At 33.2% G+C, this 12,310-nt stretch overlaps 1 protein-coding gene across 1 annotated transcript; it reads right to left on the reverse strand.

The window, feature by feature from the left end:
* Positions 1-18: 18 nt before the first annotated feature.
* Positions 19-4,188, reverse strand: LOC134276199 (uncharacterized). The gene is made up of 8 exons (XM_062758478.1): positions 3,994-4,188; positions 3,463-3,638; positions 2,764-2,909; positions 2,423-2,642; positions 1,865-2,058; positions 1,658-1,726; positions 1,104-1,339; positions 19-794 (listed from the first exon to the last, which is right to left on the reverse strand). Exons 1-8 carry the CDS (start codon positions 4,095-4,097, stop codon positions 374-376), a joined length of 1,566 nt encoding a protein of 521 aa, XP_062614462.1. The 5' UTR covers positions 4,098-4,188; the 3' UTR covers positions 19-373.
* Positions 4,189-12,310: the final 8,122 nt, after the last annotated feature.

A 12,310-nucleotide genomic window follows, 5' to 3' on the forward strand; every position in this document is an offset into this window, starting at 1 on the left:
GAAGTGACAAAATACAAGTAAAATGTAAAACAAGAAAGGTTTAATAATTGGTACAAGATTTATACAGTTGTACAAAAAATTCAAAATCTTTATGTAATTTAACATATACATTTTTAATTCATATTAATAATGTAACGGTATTAATAAACTTATGTAAAATGCAGCTCTAAAGGAGACCAACAGATCTGTTATTGTTCATAAGCACACTTAGTAAAATTGCCCCTTTTCTCTGAAGTTGTTTATAATATTCAATTAAAATGTTTCAACTGGTCCTATATTTACCAACAATACAAAATAATTTAACATATTGCATCAGCATATTGAATGGACAATTTTGGATGAGAAGTGACTGTACTTCACATGTAAATTTAATTCACAGTATGGATGACAAGTATGGTTTGAAATATGTATCATAGAACAATTCTAATTTTGGAAAAAGAGAATTTTCACAATACTCAAGATCAAAATCAATATTCTGAATGAACAGATCTTTAAAAGTATATACAACAAAATAACAACATTTCTTCTTTGCAATGAACATTTGCCCTTGTATTTGAAAATAATACTTGGAATTTGGTTTCAACTTGAATTGTCCTGTCACAGAGTCCTTTGTCAAAAATGGAAAGTGCTTCCCAGGTTGGATTTTTTCGTTGCGACCTGCAAAGGGGCATTTCACTTCAATAAGTGCTTCGTTCCCAACAAGGCCATCTGGTGATGCACCCAAGTAAGATCTATCTTTATCAACAAAGAGGCCGCATCTTCTTACACTTTTTCCCGTTTCCTTCTCGAAGTTCCTGTATTGACAAGAGAAAGTGTAAAAATAATTTATGTTTAAGTGAAGGTAGTACATGTATTCAACTTACAACTTCTTGATTCAATGACAAACTAGCATTCTGCCTAACCAGTTATTTGATATCCTATACTAGAGAAGTGCTGATAGTAGAAGTACTGGTAAGCCCCATATCACATGTTCAACCTCCTCAATTCCAATTAATTAAATATTGTAAGCAATTTACCCATCTTCAGTTTTATTGTACGGGTAAATGCTTTTCAACCTGAAGCTTTAATAAATATTTCCAGGCAAATCCCAAACTATTACACACCTTATAGCACGCGCCTCATAGGTACGACCATGAATTAGAGCTTCGCTTCGAAGCAGAGCAGCAGATGGCTGGTGGATGGATTCACAGAGTTTCTGCTTATTCCTCCTGTCTGTAGCTAAACAGATCTCCCCAAAACGAGATGCCGTGATCCGCCATGACCTTTCCTTAAACCAGTTTTTAGAGCTGGCTTGTCCACGAGTCCTCTCCTCAATTGCAACAATTTCATCTGCGGTTACCTAATAGTACAAAATAAGTATTTACATGTTATTTTCTTAACCTAGAATGTAATGTATCTTACCTGACTAGGGAACTTACAAAGGAAAACACTTTAGTAACATGTATGAGATTTATTTCACTGAAGTTCATTTGACAGATTTCATAGATGCCCTCATAGTTATGGCTCACTTTTTTAAATCTAATATTGTGTACATTGAACTAGTGACTAAAATAGTATAATCATTTTATATTTGTTAGATTGATGATAAAATAGTGTTTCTGGTCAGCTGCAATTTTATGACTTTGAACTGAAATTTTTGATAGAGAAAAATACTTACATCAACAGCTTGTTCTACCCAGTATTCTGTGAAAGGTCTTTCTAAGTAGTCATGGTCAAGCACTGCTGTCTATTAAAAAAATTACTAATATTAAAAAGAGAAAAGCTAAAAATCATCAATGTACAGTTTAATTTTCATTAATTTGCAATGCTTCAAAATACATATTAAATATATTATATTTAATGTGGAACCAAGTGAATGATTTACCTTAATATCTGCTCGCTCGATGAGATATCTGAATGTTAGATTCTCTGAGGTCTTAGAACAGTAGTTGATGACCATATTTCTGACTCTGTCAGGGTATCCAGCCTTGTTTCTTAAATGTTCAGGACGTGGATCATCAAAGAAATCGTCATTCAATCTACGCTTTCTGGAGAGATTTTCAGCTTTCACGGGTGATCCTAAATGGGAAAATTATGATTGTTCAGAAAACACTAAAATATGAAAATTATTATGGTTATTCAATAAAAATTTATGAATATATTATATGAGTGAGGTGTGATACAAGTATGTAGTATATTTCCTTGCAACTGATTGATTAAAGCCTTTTGTAATTTGAAACTGCATATAATTGTTTAATTGCTTCTTTAATGTTAATTTATGATATATGCATATGGAACACCTTGTATGTACTTGACTGAAGAACACTAAAGAGCACATGAATTTCACGATCAACTTGACTTTCAAAGTGGGGGACTTTGGTGATATAATTAGAGGCTTAAACTAACTTGCTTTGTAAAAGCAATCTTTATTCATAGTTTTTACCTGAGTATGAATGTTTAGGCTTGTGAAATGTTTGTAGATTTTCTGTGCAGGACCTCTTGACCCAAAGGCCCTTTCCTTCACTAAAATACAATAACATCAGTGCAACTGCACCAAGGTGCTTGCAGGTGCCATGTGGTCCTCGTCCTGCAGGACATTCACAGTGACTATTCATCAGGTCCCCCGAAGATTTATCCAACTTCATTTTAAAGTTATACGTTACCTGCAATAAATTTGACAAAAATCAACTTAAAAGTAAACAAATTTCTATTCTATATAATAATACATAAAAAACCCAATTTTTAAACTTAAATTTAGTTTGTGTATCATTGTATGAAACTTACTCTTGTTTTCATAGCTGCTCCAACAATGCCTGTGAAAAATAATGCATTGCCCTGCTTCAGATATGAAGCCGCCAGAATCCTATCACTGTCAAGGAGCAGTCTTCCTTTTTCTATGGCCTTCACATCCCCTGTGCTTTGTTTATCACCTATTGATATTGTACAAGATAGCTCATAATACATGTATATATAAATAAAGAAGCAATGACCAAACTTGTAATGCATCATGAAAAATTTATATAAGTTTAAAAAAATATATATTGATAGACCGGAGAGCTACAAATTGAAAAAACTGTATAATTGCGCACAAAAAAAACCTGTTCTCGATTTATTTCTCCATGTTTTTAAAGCTGTAATCTCAAACTATTACTAACCGTGTGTTCCTAACATATTCTTTGACTCTTTTCACAACAAAACATTTCTCATAATAGTTGTTAATAGTCCTCCTGGCCCTGATATTCCAATCATACATATTTATATGCCATTTTGGTTTCAAAGATAAAATACAGATGTCAACTACGAGAGAACTTGATAGAGGAGATAGAAATTTTTTGTTGCAATTGAGGTATGAATTTGGAAAAATTAATCATTGAAACACATTATACAGTTTTTTCAGTGGGTGGCAGTGCTCTCTGCAGCTAGAAAAATTTATATAAGTTTAAAGTAAATTATTAAAATGTCAAAATATTTGTAAAAACAAACCTGCTAATCTATGCACAAAATACATGTCGATTTGTTCAATACACATTTCTGGAATGTCTTTTCTATGATCATCCTGCAGCTGTTGGAATCCCCTTGTAGGCCAGTCTACATCTAATGGCTCAGGAATGAGAATTGGTTCATTTTTAAAATCTTTGTTTCGGTCATATGCCCTCAACCTACAGAAATATTCATAATAGTTTAGAATAATCAAGACCTGGTACATATAGGGCTAAAGCTATCTATATCACGTCAATAATACATAACATGTACATATATGTACATATACATTCCGAAGGGACTCAGGAACGATTAGTGTTACAAAAATAACAGTGCAAATCAGTAGAGATTTTATAATCAACATCACATAATGCATAAATATACATATGTATTAGATTTAAGTGTAAAGAAAGATGTATAAGGTCGATGTTTCATGGCAACAAAAGTCGCGTCGTCTGCCCAGCAACACATTTGAAAGATTTTTTTGAAACTTCTATGGAAAATAACTATGTTATAACTAAAATAAAAACGTACCTTTCAATTAAATCAGCCTTTCTTCCTCTTGTTGTTGCTTCTCTCTTTCGTAACTCTTCTTTCAGTTGGGGAACACTTAGCTTGAGATACATTTCGCTTTCCATTTCTATTCTTTAAGCGTCTGTGTGACGGAAAAGCGTTTAACTGATGCCCTATAGCGACGTAAAATTTAGAACCGATAACGGTCATCGGCGTACCCTATTTATTTATTGAACATGTCCTTGCCTACCAAACTAAATTGTTGCGCCTTGGATAATCCCCAAGGAAATTGATTTAAAACATTTACAAGGGGTGATCAAAAAGCACGCGAACTATCTCTATATAAGCAAAACCACAATTCAGATTAGAATGAAATTTTGCACATATATAGTCATACTCATGTTCTATATACAAACAGCACATGATAAGTAATGATTAATTTACTTGTGGCGTCACATTGTAAAAATGACGTCAGTATGCTGGTGATTTGTGATAAAAATGGTTGTCAGACTTGTCACAGTCTTACTCGAGCAGCCAAGGCTGTTAAGTTCAATGTATAACTTGGAAATTCCTTCGCAGCAGCATATAATGATTTGTTCCAGGTCAATAGAGACAAAAGACTTCCCAGAACTTTAATCATTCATTGGATTGGCTGATTAAGTGACAAGAGAGGAATGGTTAAAAATGACATTTGTTCCGTTGCCCAGTGAAAACAAGCTGGAGAATAGATATGTCCTTAGTTGAGCAATTTGCTATGAAAGATCGCCAAGTTATAGCTAGAAAAATAGCTGAATATCTTAAAAACAATCTATTATCAAATCCGTAAAATATCAGATATGATAAAAAAAAAAAAGAAGGCCCAAATTCTATATCCGTATTGGATAAATGACGTTCCTAAGGGAGAGGTGAGGGTTTGTGGTGGTCACCATGCTCTTTCTGGGAAAGGATATCCTTATCAAACCATCCTACTTCCACGATTATGTCATTTCTGAGAAATAGATTGTTCTTGTTATAAACTAACGGTACTATAAGCAAAAAGCTCACTAAATGATACCCCCACACCGCTTCCCATATGGTTATAAAGGCAAAGTCCATATTTTGCACTTGAACACCCGAAATAAGTGTCAGATCAAAATGTAAAATAGGAGGTGCACAATGGCATTATGTGATAAAGAATCTAAATGAATGTATCATTATTTTTTTTTCCATTGGTATAGTGGGAGTTGTGGATGAGAGGTGGATACCCTTAAAATTATATAAAAAATGGCCGTGCTCATGTTTTGCTCTTGGAAACCCAAAATAATGTGTCTGATCAGAAAAGGAAAATGGGTGCACAATGGCACTATATAACAACGAATATTAGATTCTATGAAAGTCTCATTAAATTTCATTCAGTGGTAAAAGAGGAGTTGTGGATAAGAAATGGGCACACCATAGGGTAACGGAAGGACAGCTAGACGGACAGACAGACAGCTAGACAGAGGGACGCCGGACAAAATGTGATCAGAAAATCTCACTTGAGCCTTCGGCTCAGGTGAGCTAAAAATCATGTACACGTAATTATTTTTCTTTCCAATCAGACAACAGCAATTTTACACACTTCAAAACATATTTTAAATAACAAAAAGATAACACGTGCTTTTGTTTTTTTTTTTCCTAAAAAGGATTTTTTTTAACAGAAAATCTTTACAAGTACATTCCCCACATGTTTATCGTGAACAACTTGACATCTAGGTACAGAAAAAAATGCATGAAACAATGCAATCGTTTACGGAGGAATAAATTACATCAGCAAGTTCTCATCAAGTTCAATTATAACATTTACCAGAATATATTACATGTATATATATGTTGGTAAATATAATTTTGCTTAGCCGTCCGATTTTCATCGATGATGCTTAATTTCCATGTGTATTGAGCCACCTCACACAAGTGTTTATGGTATGGACTACATATAGTTTCAAAATATCACGGGCTTCATGACCGTCGGGTTTCTAGGCTTTGTAGACTTTTAAATGTGCATATTAGGAAAGGTGTTAGCCTAAAACGTGGAGAAAAGAGAATAATTATACGTGATTGCGTTTTATCCCAATATCTGCATTCTCATACCAGAAACTGCATGGACGATTTTGTTATAAACTTTAGACTGTAATCCATTCGATAAGATGTTTAAAGCTGACATGAACTCTTAAAAAGCCATCATTTTTCATCTTTGTATGACTTACCACATTCCTGTACGCCTTTGTCCGCCATATTTCTTCGATTCCGCCATATTTAATTGCAAATTTTTGGTCACCTGTACCTGCTATATATAGCCTTGTACGATTGCTTCACTTGAGTGATTTTCTAGCCTGACTGTCGACATGTACACATCTCCGATAACAAAGTTTTTAGAAGTCCATAAACTGACCAAATACATGTTTGAAAAGTAAAAATTCAACAAAAATAGAACTATACCGAGAATTAAATTATTTTTGAATGCATTTGCTGCAATATAGAAAATAAACTAACACGGAATACATACATGTACACCAAACACCCATGCAGGTCGAGAAAACGCGTCAAACGCAGTGATAAAAACATTTACCTGACTACTGCTATCGTTACAGGGATGTGCACATGTCGAAAGAATGATCCTATTTTACTTTTATTGAAAAATGCATCTCAGAAGTCATGTAATCCATTGCTAACTCAACATAAAAGATGCTTGGACACACGTGGCCCATGCCGATCATTTTATTTGGTCAGGGAAAATACCAAAGGTTGAAAGCTCAGTGGGGTTGATTGAAAAAAAATGCAAGTAATTTTTTCAAAAATAATCATTACTCTTGTCTGTACATGTTGTAAATAAAATTTACGATTAAGTACATGGTTTAATCAAATTCATTAAAAAAAACAGGCATTATTACGAATCATTCACCTTTTGAAGATATTTTCCCGTGATATGGGGGGGGGGGGGGGGGGTGTAATAAAACATGCATAACACTTTCATAAAAATAATGTAAGAAAAACGTCTGAAACACATTGGATTTATTTATGATCAATTATTACCAAATAAATACTGTGTATTGGCTTTATTAGACCTAATATAATTTGATTTAAAGTTATTTATAATTTTATGCACTATGAAAGAAAAAGTGAGCACTTTCATATACTCCACGCTCCCCCAAAAGTCGAAATGCTGAAATTCCCAGAAAAAAATAAAGGAATCGTAATTTCCTTGTAATATGCACATCTATACACATTGTGTCCTAAATATCTGCAAAGTTTGACGAAATTGTGTGCAGCGGTTTATGAGGAGTTGCGCTGACAAACTGCTCACCTCTATATTCAAGATATGGCCAAAATCTAAATGTAAAAGTCCGAAAAATAAAGAATTCGGAATTTTCTGGTGATGTGCAAATCTACACACACATTGCCTCCTATAAATATCTGCAAAGTTTGACAAAACTCTGTACAGTGGTTTATGAGAAGTTGCGCTGACCAAAAAAAAAAAAAAAAAAAAAAAAAAAAAAAAAAAAAAAAAAAAAAAAAAAAAAGACTGACTGACGGGTCAAAAACATCATACCTCACGCGTGTGGTATAATAAACGAGTTTGATTCTTTGGTAAAATGATAACGAAAATAGAATTTAATGTGAATTAAATTTCTAGACATAAATAATTCATGATTACTAGAAAAAGCATATAGGAAGAGAGAGTAAACTCCTCGTGAGAATTCCACATTCTACCTAAAACTAGCTTTTTAAAAATTCTTTTGTCTGTTGTCCAAGTTCGACACATACGTTTGAGAAGGTATTCGAGAAAGTTCCCAGTGTTCCCATTCCTGTGATGTATAGTTCACGTTTATTATATCCCCCGCCTGAAAAGTGGGAGGTTATATAGTAATCGTTATGTCCGTTCGTCTATCTGTTACGCTTTGGGGTACCCATCTCTTATCCGCAAATCTACGGAAGCCCAATAGTGCAAACCAAAAATATATAAAGAAAAACGAAATTAATATATAAAGAAAAACGAAATTATTAAATAAAGAAAAACGAAATTAATATATAATGAAAAACGAAATTATTATATGAAGAAAAACGAAATTATTAAAAAAAGAAAAACGAAATTATTATATAAAGAAAAACGAAATTATTAAAAAAGAAAAACGAAATTATTAAATAAAAAGGAGAGTGAGGGAGAAAGAGAAAATATCAACTGAAACAAATACTTCAATCTAATATGTTTGAAGTAAATTGTCAATAATTGTTTAACGGTATACGTAATTTGCTAATGTGTGGCATTATGCATAGAGGATCATGAGGGTGGCTGTTTCTGCTTGATTAAAATTAATGACATCCAATTCAAAAGAGCACTTGAATCGCAAAAGGTCAAGACCTTGCGTATCGTATTACTGGATTCCCACGAACTTAACCTAGCGTCCGATCTGTGTACCCATAAATCTTAGATTGTTTAAACTATAAAAAGAAAAATGATTTGATTACTTTGTGGGATTTGTTATTTACAAGAGTGTGCATTGTTTGTTCACAAATATCACCGACTTATAAATACACAAATTGAGAGTTTGTCATTTAAAATATATGAGAACAAGAACTATAGTACCACTGACTTATAAATAGTACAGATTGAGAGTTTGACATTTATAATATGTGAGAACAAGGACTAGTAGCCAGTACATCACCTCTAATTATGCATTGATAAGACCAAGGATTCAACTGAAGGTGATTTGCTTTACTTCTAATATAGTAAGCAATCATTAAAATCTACTTCTTGTAACCTCTTTGACTTGTTTTACTTTTTGCACCTGTTCTCTTTAAACAATTTTTTATAATGTCAAAGAAACCCAAGTCCGATCGATAACGTATTATTTTACAGCATTTTCTAATGAATGTATTGTGCGATAGTTGAATAATGGATAAGGGAATTTCCTTAATGTTAAAAATTCAACAATTACGAGTTGTAAACAATGGAATCTTAACGTTCATGTTTTCTTAAATAGTTGTGCAATTAGATATCAAAGGTTAAATTCTCCCCATCCATGAATTGTAATGGATATGTTTTCGATGTAGGAAAAGGTGAATGTAAAGGCAAACATCTCGCTCGTTTATTGTCGAAACAAAATCAGGTCCATCAGACGCGGTGCACTAATGATTTATGGGTTCAGACCCTTACCCTGCACCTCTATAAATTCCGTATTTTAGTTTCAGTTTTTCTACTTTTAATAATATCGTTTTTCTTTATATATTAATTTCGTTTTTCTTTATATATTAATTTTGTTTTTCTTTATATATTAATTTCATTTTTCTTTATTTAATAATTTCGTTTTTCTGTATATATTGATTTCGTTTTCTTTATTTAATAATTTCGTTTTTCTTTATATATTAATTTCGTTCTCCTTCATTTAATAATTTCGTTTGCCATTATATAATAATTTCGTTTTTCTTTATTTAATAATTTCGTTTTTCTTTATATATTAATTTTTTTCCTTTATTTAATAATTTCGTTTGCCATTATATATTAATTTCATTTTTCTTTATTTAATAATTTCGTTTGCCATTATTTAATAATTTCGTTTTTCTTTATTTAATAATTTCGTTTTTCTTTATATATTAATTTCGTTTTCCTTTATTTAATAATTTTGTTTTTCTTTATATATTAATTTCGTTTTTCTTTATTTAATAATTTCGTTTTTCTTTATATATTAATTTTGTTTTTCTTTATTTAATAATTTCGTTTGCACTATTGGGCTTCCGTACAAATCCTCTTGTACCAGTTAGAAAAATTTAATGAGACTTTCAAAGAATCTTAAGTTTATTACATATTACCATTATGCACCTCCTATTTTACTTTTTGATCTGACACGTATGGGTTTAGCGAAATATGGACTTTGCCATTATAACCATGGGAGGCAGGGTATGAGCTCATTGCTCATAATACATGTACGTCTAGTTTCTCTTTCAATTTGGGCGTTTGGGTTAATTTCCAGTCCAAAGTAAAATTATTATTCAATTTATGAAGTTTCGACATCCCGCCTGAAAAAAATCCTTGATCTGTCCTAAGGCATAATAAATGGTACAGCACAAAGTGCGTAGGATTTTATACCTATCACTGCCACAGCGGATGGTTACACACACACACACACACAGAGAGAGAGAGAGAGAGAGAGAGAGAGAGAGAGAGAGAGAGAGAGAGAGAGAGAGAGAGAGAGAGAGAGAGAGTTCAATATACAAAAGAATAAATAATAATTATCCGTATTCAACCAGTGTCAAGTATCTCTACCCTAGCTTTTAAAATTATCTCCCAAATTCACCTACAGAAATTATTTATATATATATAAAAAAATACCTAGACTATCAGGCAGGGATATAGCTGCAGATCTGTAGCTCTCCGAAAAAAATATGGATAGAGCGGAGAGCTACAGAGCCACCCATTGAAAAAACTGTATATTTATTGCGCACCAAAAAATGCGCTCGGTTTTCGATTTATTTCTCCTTGTTTTTAAAGCTGTAATCTCAAAATTTTACTAACCGTGTGTTCCTAACATATTCTTTGACTCTATTCACAACAAAACTTTCCTCATAATTGTTGTTAATAGTCTCCTGGTCCTGATATTGCAATCATCGGACATTTCGCTTATTTATACTGCCATTTTGGTTTCAAAGATAATTCGGTCCAATATGCTTCGTTCAGATGTCAACTTCGAGAGAACTTGATAGAGGAGAGATTAATTTTTTGAAATCTTCCATTTTTTGAAATTGAGGTAAGAATTTGGAAAAATTAATCAAGAATCGAGCGCACTTTTTCGTGCGCAATAAATATACAGTTTTTTCAATGGGTTGCACTGTAGCTCTCCGGTCTATCTATATATATTTTTTCGGAGAGCTACAGATCTGCAGCTAGCAGGGATACTGAAATCTCGAAATACTTCCTGTAACAACATAATTATAAAACAGTTACATTCCTCAAAATGCACATACTTTGTGGTCGGAGTGACACATTTTAAAAAAAAATCTCAAAACTGAATTCGGCAGAAATGTCTGTCTTTCAAGAATATTTAAATAACGGTCATATCAATTATTTTTGTATGCCCCCCCCCCCCCTCGTCCAAAAAATCAAATGCCTAAATGTCGATCTGAACAGGGGATGACCTTTCTCCGTGTGTATAGAATGTATATTAGAACTACATGTAGATAAACAATTCACAGTTATAGCTTATGAACATCAGTTATAATACCCCGCCCCCCCCCCCTTTCAACCGCGCAAATACCACAATCGGCAATCCTCGGCTGACTCCGCTACGCTACATTCAAACCTCGGATGTGATTAGTGGAGGAATACGCAACAGATCCTTACATTTCTCCGCCGGAAACTGCCTTATCACTCATTTCATATCACGCTCTGCATAACGTTCTTCGAAAATGTTTCTTAATTTGTGCAATTCTTTATCGTAAACATGTTTTGATGACATTCTCATGTTAAAAGGCTTTAAAAGCGAGAACATACTGTTGAGTGTGCCACAAAATAACTTCGATTTCAAATGTATGACATTTGAAAGAAATTCAAATAAGATCACATGACTGAATCAGCAAAATGGTAGATCACCGTTAACGTCCGAGGTTATGTGCGAGGTACGAGTCATCCGAGGAACTCCGAGTGCGAGGTACGAGTCATCCGAGGAACTCCGAGTGCAAATACCAAATAACTTCTCTTTCCACTTTTGATATTTTCCCTGACCAAAATCTGATCAGCAAGGACTAAGTGTATCGTCGTGCTAGTGTGTACGGAGTAATCATAGGCGCTTGGGTCAAGGATACTGTATTTTTTCTATATAATGTATTGTCGAGGAAATTCGAACTATACTCGTAACAATTTTTTTCACTGTGCAGTGTTAATTTTTAGTTTTTTTGTAAACCTTTCTGCTTCATATACACTAGAATGTCACGGAAGTTCGATTTTATGCACGCTTTAAAAATGACAAATCCTAATGTATACTAAAAGGAAACAAGGCTTGCAACTTCATTTGCCCCTTTCCGTGCCCCAGACTCGATTTTTTCCTTGTAAAAGTTATATGCGATGCTTACCAGCTGAATTACGTATCCCCATCTCTGCAAATAATTTTTATACAATGATAAAAATCCTCAGGTATAAACTTTTCATCCATCTTATATTTTTAAATAATTATTTTCGGCATTTTTCGCTCGTTTAATTCTTGTAATCACGGAAGTCCCCGGAATTACAACGTTCAAAACCCAAAACGGGCGGACAGAAAATTATTTGACAGCTCTAAAAATCGCAGGGATCAGAGTATTTGCCGATCTAAACTGTCTCACTGACAAT

The sequence above is a fragment of the Saccostrea cucullata genome, unplaced genomic scaffold (genome assembly GCF_032062105.1).
Source record: "Saccostrea cucullata isolate Sc308-1 unplaced genomic scaffold, CSIRO_AGI_Scuc_v1 ctg151, whole genome shotgun sequence".
Lineage (NCBI taxonomy): Eukaryota > Metazoa > Mollusca > Bivalvia > Ostreida > Ostreidae > Saccostrea > Saccostrea cuccullata.